This window comes from Nanorana parkeri, unplaced genomic scaffold (genome assembly GCF_000935625.1).
Source record: "Nanorana parkeri isolate BGI_ZX_2015 unplaced genomic scaffold, ASM93562v1 scaffold25, whole genome shotgun sequence".
Lineage (NCBI taxonomy): Eukaryota > Metazoa > Chordata > Amphibia > Anura > Dicroglossidae > Nanorana > Nanorana parkeri.
The window spans coordinates 3,091,191-3,106,164 of record NW_017306293.1 but is presented as its reverse complement, the minus strand read 5'-3'; the positions used below and the strand labels follow the sequence as shown (position 1 = coordinate 3,106,164).

At 42.2% G+C, this 14,974-nt stretch overlaps 1 protein-coding gene across 1 annotated transcript in view; it reads left to right on the top strand.

Moving 5' to 3' along the window:
• The window catches only part of ATL3 (atlastin GTPase 3), a 35,165-nt gene extending 20,849 nt beyond the window's left edge, over nucleotides 1-14,316 (top strand). Inside the window, exons 7-13 of the mRNA XM_018565624.1 lie at nucleotides 5,486-5,578; nucleotides 7,069-7,207; nucleotides 8,277-8,404; nucleotides 10,236-10,292; nucleotides 10,373-10,444; nucleotides 11,225-11,656; nucleotides 13,741-14,316. Of these exons, the coding sequence (XP_018421126.1) occupies nucleotides 5,486-5,578; nucleotides 7,069-7,207; nucleotides 8,277-8,404; nucleotides 10,236-10,292; nucleotides 10,373-10,444; nucleotides 11,225-11,656; nucleotides 13,741-13,824 (1,005 nt within the window). The 3' untranslated portion in view covers nucleotides 13,825-14,316. The remainder of the gene's footprint in view (nucleotides 1-5,485; nucleotides 5,579-7,068; nucleotides 7,208-8,276; nucleotides 8,405-10,235; nucleotides 10,293-10,372; nucleotides 10,445-11,224; nucleotides 11,657-13,740) is intronic.
• Nucleotides 14,317-14,974: the final 658 nt, after the last annotated feature.

The following is a 14,974-nucleotide window of genomic DNA, read 5'->3' as shown; positions in this document are numbered from 1 at the left end:
CCCCTTATTAACCCCCACACACACAAAATTATAATAGACTCAACCCCCTCCCCCAGCCCCCTCACCTGTTCACGTCTTTGCAGGGCAGGAGGGAGAAGGCTGTGAGCAGGATCGATCCCTGGTTATCTGGGGGTGACTGGGGGGGGGGAGATCAGCGGGAGATTGTGTGCTGATCTCCCTCTGATCCGTTCACAGAGCCGCCGTGCCGCTCCCAGTCTTACAGCGGAGCCCAGGATAGGCGGTGGCGGAGAGGGGGGGTGCACACATGCAGACAACATACAAACAATCGGGTGTCTCTATAGCCACCTGAACGCTTGTATGTAAACAGCTATCGGCGGCTGTTTAAATTATAGTCGCTTTCCTGCATGAGCGGAACAGGAAAGGACAATTTAAAACGCCCTCTCGCATTTCGGAAGCCATAGTCCTGCTGTTTAGTTACAACGGCCGGTAAGTGGTTAAGATTTGGTTGAATACTGCTGCTATTTATTCTAATTTGTGTCTATATATTTGTTGTCTACTTGTGTCAAACTATGAGAAAATGCACCAAAATGCACATTTAATTGTGCTTAGCATTTATACTTTGTACACATGGCATGAATATAGACACAGCCACAGAAGTTAAAATCCCCCTTAGAAGCCAGGAAATAGTATGTAATCACGCATCATTGTGTGCAATTTGTTAAAGAACCTATCCACAAATCTATTGTCACTGATTACTTTAGACATTCTGTCACGTGTGAAGCTGTGTGGTAATTTACCTAACTGAAAAGAAGCCTGCCCATCTTATATTTGGTATTATAAAGCCGTGTCCTAGCAACTGTTAGGACTATCACTGGTAGCTATATGCAGAAGTAATCTCCAATTGGTTCTTATTGCTAAACAATCCGTGAATTTCATTTGACCTAACATAAAAGGAATTGCAAGCATAGCAAAATGCAGTAGGGGGGAGAATTGGTAATTTAATGCTGCATATTCCCTCATGGAAGGCTACAACATTGCTTTCTGAGATATATATTACTGGGAAAACAGTCTTGGCATGCATTGTATTCAGATTCTTAACATAACCTAAAGGCGTCATGAAGCTGTATATAGATCAGACAACAGTTTTACATTCCCACATAAAATTGTGATTTGTAAAAGTAGTTTTTGTATGTTTAATACTGATGTTCAAGTGCACTACCAGTTAAAGTGGAACTGCAACCATTATATAATTCAACATTTTCTTCAAATGTAGTCCAAGTCCTCATACATTTTTTGAGCCCGGTGGAAAATCACTGGTACAGGTTATAATAGTTCTCCACAGCTAGGCCTGGGGAACATGGGATTACTTTGGCTACAGGAACACATTCTGTTTACAAAACCCCGATTCACACCAGATGCGTTGGGGCTGCATTGGTCGTTGTTTCCAGCGCAGCCCCAATGCAGGACAAGGCAAAGTACAAAGTGTGATGTGGCCGGATCGGCGCATTGGCACTGTCGGGCAACGCACACCACCCTCTGCGTTTAGCACAACAGCTATTGTGAATTGGCCCTTAGTGATTTCTGGAACAAATATGAAAGACAAAAGTTAAATCTTTTTAAAGCTCACAGACTGAATTCTTGTAATCACTAGGTAGCAAAGTCAGTGTTAGAGTGATAGCCCAGAGCTTAAAATCTTTTCATATTTCTATACTGAACTAAAGGTTACGGTAGTTTACGTGTGTGTGTGTGTGTGTGTGTGTGTGTAGATAGTTATTTTTATTACGCTCCAGTAAACATGATGCCTTGAAATGCACATCTGCTTAGGGCTGAGTTTTTTGTTTTTTTTATCCTGGCATAGCGGTAGTATACCAATACACCCCATTATTCTTTGTGGGCAATCTGGGGAACTCCTATTACCTACCTCCTTTTAATGGATAATAGTTGTTTCCAAATACACCATTGAGATTTCTAGTGGTTCCTCACATACAGAAAGTCTGCAGCATCCTAACTGTTAAAACTAAGCTCAGTGGAGCTGCTTTATCATAACCACAGCCCTTTTCATGTTTGATTTGGAAGGTTGAATTTAACTGATGACACAGCAAATAAAGAAAATACAGTATAGATTGACGAATCAGAGCCACCCACCCCACATGTGAGAAGCTCTGTGAAACCTAGCTGCATTGTTCTCAGATTAGGGTAATCTGAGTGAACTTTCTGATTTCAATACAGTTGCAATGTTTGCATGATGGCATTTGCTGTTCACCAATATGTTTTTTTTGTTGCTTGAAATCACTCTTTAAATATACCAAGGTTCTTTTCAAAGGGCAAAGCTTCAAAAGGCATTTGAAGCTTTGAGCAGCAAGTCAGCCAAACTATTTCAGGGAGTGGATTGTGAAGTACTGGTCTAGTCACACTCCCAAGTGACTAGACCAAGTTGTCAGCTTGGACTTGTTTATATTAATTATACTTCTTTTCCGGAAAGTCAACAACAACTTGGGAAAATGTGGTACTTATAGTATAAAAGTTAGATTAAATTACATTTATCTTCCTTTTTTTTTCTAATAAAATAAAGCTTACTTAGAAAGCTCTACAGAGCTTTTCCTTCTAGATTTGCAGTACATATTGGGGTTATATTGCTTTCCCAGTTTTAAAGAAAACCTGTACTGATAGAAATATATAGGTTACTATTGCTGACTTCCTTGTTTAAATGTTAGTTGCATGGCTGACTCTGGCTCCACATTTCTCTGAGCCACTGACCCTAAATAAGTATACAGCAAGTGTAATGAATAAGACCTGATCAAAGTCAGTACCTCAGAAATATTAAATCTTTTGGGTCAGCTTGACCACCAGGCATTTGGCATCTTTAGAAAAGAAAATAAGCAATGGCAGCCACTATATCTCTCAGTATAGGTTGCAAGCTAATCTTGAGCTCTTTTTCTGTGCACCAGGAAAGTCCTGATCTTGGTAGCACGCTGAAAGGTGGTTTGATGTCTCAAACTTAGAGCTTAGAACACTTTTAAATGGTTTGTGGATAGGATGGTGTTAGAGTTCCAAGTGTGGAAAATTGGGCTTACTATGCAGCATGCACTAGGGATTTGAAATGCATGTGGGAACACAAAGTTGTCTGCAGGAGCCTTTTGGTGCTTGCTCTTAAAGCGAACATGTGCATTGCCTATGCAAGACAAAGCAACAGGTTCACAAAGCTGCCACCCTACCCCATCTACTTATAATTACCTTACGTTTTCTTTCCTACTGCTTTGCTTGCCCACAGCAGGGAAGAGGAGGAACCCAGTATAATTTCCAAGGCCCAATGGTCAGTGCTTACACAAAGCTGGGAACTCTCTCCCCATCCCCATGTGACAGCACTGATCCTTGGCGATTGGTCACTCAGGCGCCCAATACTGCATCTTGGGAGAAATGGGAGTTAGTTACATTCTCCCCCATACCATGGGGAGCATGTGACTTCACTTTCTCCCGGTGGCCAAAAAGCGCAGTTAAGTAACATAGTGTATGCAGCTAGGAAAGTCAGCAGATAATGTGACTTGTTGCTTTTCCTGCATGTGAACTCTGTCGGACTTGTTCCGACATATGCAATAGGAAAAAGAGACATGGCTGAACAGAAAAAATGTATTGTATCCTGCTCAAAGCAGCCAAATAATTGCATACTTTAATTTTCTAGCCCAGGGCATCAAGTCACACGAGGCACCAAAATATATATATTGCCGTCAGTCAAAAATGGTTTATTCTCTAATCAATAGTCAATTACCCTTACTGATAGTTATATTAAAGCCTAGATGCCCAGACCAAATGTATCATCGTCTATATTTACTTGATGATAACTACTTAATTGACTATCTAAATAATGTTTACATTGTTTAATTAAAGGCATATAAATAGGGCATTTGTACACTTGGAAATTACCCTGCTCATGTTCTTTCTTATAGACTGCCAAATGGCCAAACATTATTTTACACATAAGTCTGTATTCAAGTTCTATTTAAATGTGTATATATATATTGTTATCCACAATGACAACGGTAAAGAAACCTTATGAGAGCACAGTGATTGGCTGTCATAATAATCAATTGAGTGAAAAAGGGTATTGAGAGCGCTACTACTGTACTAGGCATGGAGGGAAACTCACGTTTATGAAGTCATCTGTGGGAGGAAATCCCGTGCGGACCCTGGGTGAGTGCAGACCTGAGGGGTCCAGTGGTCTGGTGGGTGCACTGTCTGCGAGGACGTGGTCTGTGGCGGAAGGACAGCTGTCACTTGCAAGGACTCAGCTGGCCAGGCTGGGTCGTTGCAGCCAAGGGCACTGTGTGTCAGAGGTGTTGTTAGCTGTCAGCTCAGTGTCAGTCGGCTCGAGGAGCGGAGCGGTGGTTCGGGCAGACACGAACGCCGGCGGGAATGACGGGAGGGTCAAGGGGCACTGGAGGCAGTGTATGCTGGGTCGGTAGCTACGCGTTTCGAGGCACAGCCTCTTTGTCAAGCTATAAACAGCCGGGGTGAATCACCCACCAGACCACTGGACCCCTCAGGTCTGCACTCACCCAGGGTCCGCACGGGATTTCCTCCCACAGATGACTTCATAAACGTGAGTTTCCCTCCATGCCTAGTACAGTAGTAGCGCTCTCAATACCGTTTTTCACTCAATTGTCTATCACAGGGCTCCTCTCTCTGTTTTTCATAGAGCTTGCACACTGTAACCCTTGTCTTTACATCAAATCTCCCAAGAGTTTGTACCCCCTGGTTGTGCGCTTGTCCTTTTTGTTTTTGTCATAATAATCACATGATCAGGAACCGCACGGGTTCCTGGTTCCTGATTGTTTTTGTGATGCCAGTGGGTGAGGGCACTACACACCTCCTGTGCTCTTGGTTCTAAAATGGAAGATAGATTAAGGCCCCTGAAACAATGCTTGAGAAAGTTCATTTATAGTTTGCAGTTGTCAAGGTGGTAAAGTATAATGCCAGCCAGTACAGTACTTGGAGATATTTACCCCCTCTTCCTGTCTTGTGTCTAGTTTTTTACACTTGTAAAAGGGGCAATTGCACGGTGTATATGGGTGGTAACATCCGATGTGTAAAAAGGGGAGCTCAAAATTTACTCCATAAAAATAAACATCACAAATGTCTTTCTGTTCGCTGAGTTTATTTGTAAATTAGGAAACGTACAGCGTGTGTATGGTACGCAAAACATCTTGTTAGTTTCACAGCAAAATGATGAATCAAAGATTCGTATGAACCCTAAAAAAGTGATTGACAAACCCATCAAGCAGAAGAATTTGTGTATGTGGCTTATTGTTTCTTTTCCATTTTGATTGACCTGGGTAAAGCTCCAGCCTGCAGTGATCTCCTGTGGATACTAGCGGGCCAGCTTTCCCTGGTCTGAGCATTTTTTAGCAAACTACTTTTTTTTTATCATTATACCTAGCGATTGTTTAGTATGTATCATAGAGGATTAACTTTCACAAAAATCATGCATTACATTATTTGAGTTTTTTGTTTTCGTTTTTTTACACAGACCCTGATGTTTTTGGTTAGAGATTGGAGCTTTCCTTATGAATATCCCTATGGAGCAGAAGGTGGTGCAAAGTTTCTGGAGAAGAGGTTGCGGGTATGTTCCCTCTTTATTTCTGAGAGGCGTGCTATGTGTCTACTTGCTGCTTATGTTGTCTGTTTGTGACTGTTTGTCCTACATCTAGCTAATTAAGAAAGAGCAATTTAATCAAATTATCTTTTGAAAATGTATCTTTTTGTTGTGCACTGATTGTGGCATTTTTGTCATTGTCTGCCCAATTCTTAACAGATTTGTGGCGCTTGGAGCATTTCTTTTCAGTGATTGCAGTTGTTGACCTGTGCTTCAGTTCTGTTACTGCCAAGTTTTGAGTAGAAATGTACTGACAGTTCCAAAAACTAAGATCCCAATCTTTGGCTGAGACTTGTCAGTGTGCACAATTAAAGCACTAGTGATAAATGCGTTTGCACAGTTCTGTTAAAGTGACATTAAACTCAGGAGTTAAACCTTAAAAATGCATTCAAGTACCTTAATCATTAACAAAAATGTATCTTATTTGTGTATCACTCAGCTGTAGATCCTCAAATCATCTCTGAATTGGTGCTGACACTGTCCTTCCTTCTGGAGGGTGGCTACTTTTGTTCCCCATGGTCCCTGTGTGCTGTAAAGTAGCCACCGCTCTAAGCTCACTCCTGTGATAGACTACAATCTCACGTTTTAGTTTACTCATTTGTATTGAAAGGGCGATCTTTGAGAGGTGGCTACTTTACAAAACATGCAGAGACCATGGAGAACAAAAGTAACCACCCTCCAGAAGGAAGGACAGCGTCGGCACAAATTCAGAGATGATTTGGGGATCTACAGCTGTGTGATGTACAAAGTAGGTCCAGTGTTGTTAATAGTTAAAGTACTTGAATTAATTTTTAAGATTTAATTCCTGAGTTTAGTGTCACTTTAAATGTCACTTCCAAACAGTTTTTAACATTTCTAAAGCTGACCTCAGGCTAGATTGTACAAGTCTTGATTGTGCAATCTTCTGCTATTTACTGCAAGTTCCTGTCTGATTAGATACCGAGTGAAAAAAAAATGTTTGGGTAATTCTAGTTGTATAAAGTCTGTACATTAACACTGTATTGTGTATGGCCAACTGCAATGTTTCCACAGATGAGAATTGTTGGTAGTAATAAAATTGTAAGGAAGTAAATGACTGAATGAATGTGATTCTGTGGTGGAGATTGGTAAGCATGCATTTTCCGAAGTGCCAGATATAAACTCATTTCTTTATTAGTTTTAATAAGACATAGAAGGCTGACCTGTACTTGAATTAGCCAATGTGCACCTAAACCGTTTCAACTGGACTTTTCTATGCCTGTCGATAAAAGGATTGTGGATTGTTCCCGTTCTTACAGTGAATGGAGCAAGCCTGACTCAGAGATTTTCCAGCATGTTGTATAGAATATTTTTGTAGCTCATGTGCTTTACTTTTTTGGCTGGTATACACATAGAGGGGAGAATACATGGGGAGTTGCAGGTCCTGGTGAAGCTGTATTTGTAGAAAATGGTCTGATTGCCATAAGTTCATTCTCCAGGTAAAAGAACATCAACATGAAGAGATCCAGAATGTACGCAAACACATTCACTCCTGCTTCACCAATGTCAGCAGCTTCCTTCTTCCACATCCCGGGCTCAAAGTGGCAACCAGTCCTCAGTTTGATGGCCGCCTGAAAGGTCAGTCATCTTGTTGCTTGTACTGGAAAGATTTGACAAATTTCTGTCATGTAAATTCTGCTACATACATTTTATCAGTGGTCACTTTTTCATTTACAGCTGTCTGAAACCCATAAAAAGGGTTCGTGTGGTAAATGACAATGTTGTCAATCAGTTGACAGACTTATTTTGTATTAATGGACCAGGAAAATATTCCCAACACTTTTTTATTGACGCAAAATAAATGAGATCACAAGTTTGGCTTGTGATCCATTCAGAGATATCAGTCTGCTCACTACTGTTATCATCACTGGTTAATAAGTTATGAACTTCTGTCCGCTTTAACAGGTCTGGCTGTTCTCCTTTGATCTCTTTTATTAAAGGAGAACTATGGGGTCAGTGTTTTTCCCCATAGTTCTCCTTAGGGTAACGGAAGGACACAAACTAGCATCCTCCCGTTACCCTAAGCTCAGTATACCGCGAGCTACAGCTCGCGGTATACTGAGACGCCGGAGCGGATCACGACTTAGATGACGGGATCCGCCCAGCTGCGTGAGTGACAGCTGGCTCTGCCTATCTAGAGGCAGAGCCAGCTGTACCCGCCCCCGTCCGTTCCGCCAGTCAGCGCTGGCAGATCGGAGAGGGGAATCCAGCCCCTCCCCCTGTCACGGCAGAGAGCTGTGACAGGATCGAGAGGCGAGCGAACCCGGTATGTGTTCGCTCACCTCCCGATCTACTGAGCCGACCTGTGACAGTCTCATTGTCACAGGTCGGCTAGAACTATGAGGTGAGTGAAAAGCACTCGCCTCATAGTTCTCCTTTTAACAAGGTTTTTTAATTCTCAAAGATGCTACTCACTGAATGTTTCTTTTTCTGTAAACTTTAGAGACTGTAGTGCATTAAAAATCAGAGAAGGGTGAATCTTCCCAGCAGGGATATAGACAATAAAAAAAAAACATGACAACGGATCTAACCCTTCCCCACACTATCTAAAAACAAATGTTTTGCCTTTTATATATACTTTAACTATTACATGGTTTGTTCTGTCATAGAAATGTTTTTTTTTTGTCTTTTTGTTTGACTGCCATAGACATTGCTCCTGAGTTTATAGAGCAGCTGAGTGCCCTGGTGCCACTCGTCCTTGAACCTAGAAGCCTTATGGAGAAAGAGATAAATGGCGCAAAGGTGACTTGCCGAGGCCTGCTTGAATATTTCAAGGTGAATTTGTCTCTTTTTCCTTATGTTCCACGTCTGTTAATGTTTCACATTAAAACAGTTACAGATTTCAGATACCTAATATTGTTTAAATTGTCGTTCCCATTTCCATATGTAGTGCTCACAGGTTTTATGGAGGGCACAGCTTCCTGATTAGGAATAGCAGAAATAGTTCTTAGTGAAATGATGACCACAGCAGATAATGGAAATGATACAGTACAAACTGGTTTTCAAACATACATTGAAAGGAGAACTCTAGACATAAATAATCTTAACCTTTGCAGTAGGGCTACCCCGATGCTGCAAATGTTAGGTACTTGCTTTCGTCTAGGATGAAAATAAAAGATATTGTACTCGAATGTCTGAGCCAGCTGGCTGCTAGGCTGGTCTCTGCAACCTCACTTCCCCTCTGCTCCAGCGTTCTACGGTCTTGTGAGTCATCATGTCTAATACAGTGTATTGGACGTGAGAATGCCATGAGACATTCCATCGCTGGAGCGGAGGAGATGAGAGGCTGCAGGGTATGTAGCAGCAGCTAGCCAGCTCTGAGGTTCAGGTTAGTATATCTTCTTTATTTTTGTCCCTAGACAAAAACGAGCACTTAACCCTTGCAGTGCAGGGGTAGCCCCACCGCAAAAGTTACGTTTATTTCTGCCTAGAGTTCTTTTTAAAAATGTGTCAAGACCGAAAAAAAGTTCTTACCTGTTATTGGGGAGCTTTGCTCACGCAAATGAGTATTGACAGTGTTATGCTCTAGTTCAGGGGTCTCAAACCTCCGGCCCTCCAGCTGTGGTGGGAACTACAAATCCCATGAGGCGTTGCAAAATTCCCACAGACATGACTCCCGAAGAGAGATGCATCATGGGATTTGTAGTTTCAGCACAGCTGGAGGGCCGGAGGTTTGATACCCCTGCTCTAGTTCCTTTTAGCTTCCTTTACTCCTAGTGCCTGAGCAATCTAGAATGAAATGGAGCTGGAGGTGCACTGCAAGGGAGAGCAATGATAAGCAATTTGAACCCATCAGCCTCATGAATAACCCACCTACCATAAATAAAATATGGCTGACTTTCATTATGATTGGTTAGTTTGGGCAACACAGACAGTTTCTACTCTTGAGCTCCCTTGTTGTGCTGTTTTGTAAGTATACAATTACCATACAAAAATTTAGGAAAGACGTCTAAAGGCTCCTTAAGTTTAGGGATGCACAGATACCAGTTTTTCAGTATCGAGTAGCAAAAAATTTTTTCGGTACTCGCCAATACCGGAAGCCCCGGGCGGTGTGTAATGACTCGCAGACCGGCTCCCAGATTAGCCAGGAAGCTGTCTCCATGCTCCCTCGTCACCATTTTGGCGAGGGAGCATGGAGCAGGCTTTCTGGCCAGTCAGGAAGCTGGGGGGCCAGTTATTACACGCTGCCAGGCTTCCTGATTGGCCGGAAACCTGCATTCATGCTCTGTTGTCACCAAGTGACGAGATAGCATGGAGCTGGCTTTTCAGCCAATCAGGAAGCCAGGGAGGCGAATCATTACACGCCCCCCCGCTTCCTAAATGGCCATGGAGCCGGCTTCCTGATACCAGAAGACTGTGTATCAGGCTAGGCATCGGGAGCATTTGGGTGAGTACTCGATATCGGTACCGATACTAGTATCGCTATCGGTGCATCCCTACTTAATTTTATGAGTGATATCATTGTATGACTCAACCCCCATAGTGAATGGTGACCTTTTTATTATGCTCATGTAAACCATCAATATCTGATCATGCTGTTGTCTTGTACTTGCATTTAACAATGTAAGTCTATATGATTACCAACATTTTTGGGGTTTTTCTGTAGGCTTACATAAAAATATACCAAGGAGAAGATTTACCACATCCCAAATCTATGCTGCAGGTATGTAGGTTTGAGTCGCCTTTCTCAAAGCCATTCTTTTATGAATCCTTCAGAAATAATGTAGTGAAATCTTTTCTCAGGCAACTGCTGAGGCCAATAACCTGACAGCTGTGGCTTCTGCCAAAGACTTGTACAACAGCAGCATGGAGAAGGTGAGGTGGATGTGTGTGCCCTACCATTGTTAACAGCCATCATCATATCCTGTGTATGCCTAGTTAACATCTTACCTTATTATCACTTTCTTTCAATAGTTTTTTAATGGCTATATAGCATTTCTGGTTAGTTATTGGAGGTTTTTGTTAGGCAGGGCACACTGCTGATGTTCCTGAAAGAAAACCTGTAATTTTTTGGTGTCCCACTGCTTACCTCTTCTTCTAATAAGGCTAGTTTCCTAGGTATCGTGCTGATCCAGTGACTTTAGAACCTTCAATCACTGACCTGTAAGAACTATGAAAATAAAAAGGAGTGTTTGCACGACTGCTCCGGACTCTCATTTTCCCCTATAAATAGGGGCTAGTTGTTGGTCTCCTGCTGTGTTAACAGCTGTTTTCATATTGGTAAAGTAAAACTGTTTAAGGAACTTAATGCTAGGCAGCAAGCTCTTAGAACATTTCATTGGATTCTAGATGCTAATGCTTTAGAAATATGTCCAACAGACGCAGAGCTCACCTGAAGCAACAGGTCAGCAGGGATCTCCCCCTTAGACAGAGGTCTTCCCATGGAGGCAGCCTTGAATTTGTAATGAGAAAACCCTTTAACAAAAGAATGGAATCAGAGTTATTGTGCAGCAAATAACTAATTACATTTCAGTATTTAGCTATTCAGAGTAGTCAAACTATCAATAACTTTGTATTTTTTTGGGTTTTGGCTATTATGCATTGCACTTTGTTATTTATATAATCATTTGGCTCTCTTGTGGCTCCTTGTCATAGATTTGTGGTGGTGAAAAGCCTTACGTGTCACCAGATGTCCTGCGAGATAGAGATGCTGCCTGCAGAGACGAGGCCCTGACTCAGTTTGACCGTGCCAAGAAGATGGGAGGAGTGGAGTTCAGCCGGCAATACAGAGAAGAGTTGGAGAAGGACCTTGATGGGGTGTACACTGCTTTCTGCAAGCATAATGAGAGCAAGAATATCTTCACAGCCTTCCGTACTCCAGCTGTACTTCTAGCCCTGGTGGCTGCACTATACACGGTTTCTGGTATCACAGGATTCGTGGGTTTAGACATAGTGGCCCAACTGTTTAACTGTGCAATGGGGCTACTGCTCATTGCACTCCTTACGTGGGGCTACATCAAATACTCTGGACAGTACAGAGACCTTGGCAAAGTTATTGATTCCAGTGCGGATTATGTTCTTGAACAGGTAATACATTGTGGCTGTGTGTGGTGCATTGCAGCATTATAAAAACCATTTAAGTAGAGGGGTTAAGCTATCTTAGTGTTAATTATGGTTGCTTAGTAGCTCTGTGGTCCCGCTAATGCACTGTCTGCCTGTATGATTATATTTATATATCAGTGTCCCAGGTAGGAAAGGTATATTTTCATTCATTTTCACTTTGTCATATGGCCCTTGTTTACCTCCAAATTTTTGCCGGCCTCTGGATAAAGCTGAACTCTAGGCCAAACCGATAAATACTCATATAAAATATATGGGAGCTGTTGTACCAGTCATATGATTTGTATTTCTGTCCATTTATTCCTGAGATTTACACAGCCCTGGCACACAGCAAATCCAGTCTAGAGACCTGACCTTACCGTAATGCAACTAAGTCTTGTCCCTGCCCACAGCCAGTGATTGGCCAGTGAAAGGGAAGCAGCAGACTGATGAGCAATCTCTGTTGTAAGATTAAACTTCTTTTCTTCCAGTCTTAAATTGTGGCCACATGTCTTCTTCAGGAGCCTTCAGAATAAACAGCTTATTACAGTTTATATCAGGAGTTGAAATTTCAAGTCCTGAGCTACTAGCCAGGCCTTAAGCGTTACTCGCCACCAGTTGCCCACTTAACCCCTTCCCTGCCGCGACCTTAACTCTGCCCCTGTCCACTCGCCTGCACTGCATTTCCACTCGCCAAATGCGAGCAGTGGAAATTTTAAACCCTGGTTTATATAATTCCCCTGATAAATTTTACATTGTCATCGTATCCCCCTTGAAGCGCTTCTTCTTAACAGTAATTAAATGTAAGCATTGTAATCCTCATAATTAAGGTCCATCAAAACCCCCAATGACCAATATTGAACTGCATATTAAAGATAAGGCTGAACCAGTGTTTTATAAAGGGGTCGAATTATGGATTTGCCTTTGTATACATTTTAATGGTCGCATACCTACATAAACTGGTGTTTTGTTGTTGCCTGGAGGTTCCCTAGTGTGGTTGCATGACTTCATTAGGAATCATGGTGCCATGTACTCTGTTAAATGCAATTAAATATATTATCTCCCTACAAATCTATAATCTATACAATAATTTGTTAAGATTTAACAAAAACAAAATTTAAGATTTGTTAAGAGAGAACACAAAGGTTTTATAAAAGGTAGAGTGAATAATCAAGTTCTGATATAAGACTTTGAATCTGATAAAACTATACTGTCTTTGTCTAAAGCCTTGGTTCTCCACTGGTGGGTCATGACCCAAAAGTGGGTCGCGACCCTGTGTTCAGTGGGTCGCCGTGTGCCTTCAACTTTTCTAGATGAGAGTCGCTTAGCCTCCTCCTAGCGCAGCACTGTCATTTCTCACGCAGAGCAACCATTCAGAATATGCTGCCTGGCGTCGAGTGTCAGCTTGAGGTCGGGTGGGCTGGAGCTTGGGCCACGAGGGAGCTCCATTCATACATGCATTGCTTGCAGCTCCCTCACGTGCTTTGTAGAGGTGCCTGCATCGGAGTGACGTCACATTCTGGCTCCCAGGTCCCTCTACGGGGCACGCATGGGAGTTGTACAAGCAATGCACATATGGATAGAGCTTCGTCACAGCACAGCAGCCCAGCACTGGACCCCCGGCTGAGGATCCACTCCAGTTCTCGTAATGGCACCCCAAACACACTTCCCGCCCACAGTTCAATTTCCAGTGCGTTCCATTGCAGTTAGACTTGGGTCACCACTTAATGACCAAGGACAAATGTGGGTCTGAGGTTAAACAGGTTGAGAACCACTGGTCTAAAGGACATAACTTACCATAAAGTATATATAATTTGAGCTGCAGTAATAACTTTCTCCATGCTTCTTAAATACCGTAGAAAATACTCTACTTAGAGAGCATGTGGCATACAAGTAAAATAAAACTGAGGCACCTAAAAGTTCCATGTGAACAATGCAAACTCTGATTTGATGTACTGTAGTTAGCTTAAATTTCACCAGGGATGAGGTTGGCACAACAACCATTCTATATATGTAGTACTGTGTTTGGCTTCTAACTCTTTTCTGTCAATATGTTCTTACTTCCACTACAGGCTACAAACCGTATGGGTAACTCTACCCGCCGTGCCACAGAATCTGCCATCGGTGCCCCACCTGAGAGGAAAAAGCAGAAGTAACAGCACAGTGAACTGCACCCAGCACAAGCCACCGTCTTAAACCACAGCGATTCCAGAAATGCCACCTATTTGTACACAATATCAGACTCTACTCTTTCCAAACCAAGATTGCACCAACCTTACACATTTCCATTGCCATATTAAGTGGACCAGCTGCATCTTGTCATTGGCATAGTGCGCCATGATGTCTGGTCTGTATTACATGTTCTGCACTTTAAATCCACAGCTACTCTAAAAGCTGTTTTTGCCTTCACAGGAAAACAAAAGTATTTTTATAGGCAGAGTCAAAGCAACAAATACATGTCTTTTTTACTTTAAGAAATTGTATTATTGGGGATTTACGTCTAACGTGGCTTAATTTTGTCAATGTATCAGTGTAAACTTGTAAAAGAGAAGTAACCCTGAGTCTGTGGTGTTACTATTGTACTTTAAAGCAGAACTACAGTCTGATTAGAACCTCCTACTACCCTGCCCACCCCATCCACTTAAAGTGGTCACCATGGAATCCTGTAGTGGTTTCTGGAGCCCATTTATCTTATGCCTTCTGTTGGCTATTATAAGTTTAACGCCCAACTCCAGGCCAGTCATAAAGAAAATAGCTGTCTTTCTTGGCCCCCTGCCCCTGAAAATGCAGAATATAATGTGTGTTTAGTGCAGGGGGCTATAATAGAGAGACGTTCTTGCCTTATTCCGCAGGCATGCAGGCTTTCTCCATTGCGTTCTGGTACTGACAACCAGTTCCCGAAACTACTCCTCTTCTACATTCGTGTCACTGACATAATTATGTACAATGCAAGAGCAGCTACCTGGCCTGCATTTTAATAAATGACATTAGGAGCAATCCACATTCCCAGGCGAGGGTTTGAAGAAGAGCACCAACTGCTGCAGAAACCGGGAAATAAGGGTAAGGATATCCTCCTAAGCCAAAGGAGCATTATAATGTGCATATACAGGGCCACACGCAGACAAGAGGTTAGCTTTAAGGTTGTTGGATGTGCAAGGTAGGAGTGTTTATTATTGACTATAATTCTATTTTACATTTTTAGGATTATAAATGTTTATACTTAAGGTTTCTATACCTTTGTTACAACATCCAATGAAAGTATATCTATATAAAAAGGTTAAAATAGTTGGTTTAGGTGTCAAATAT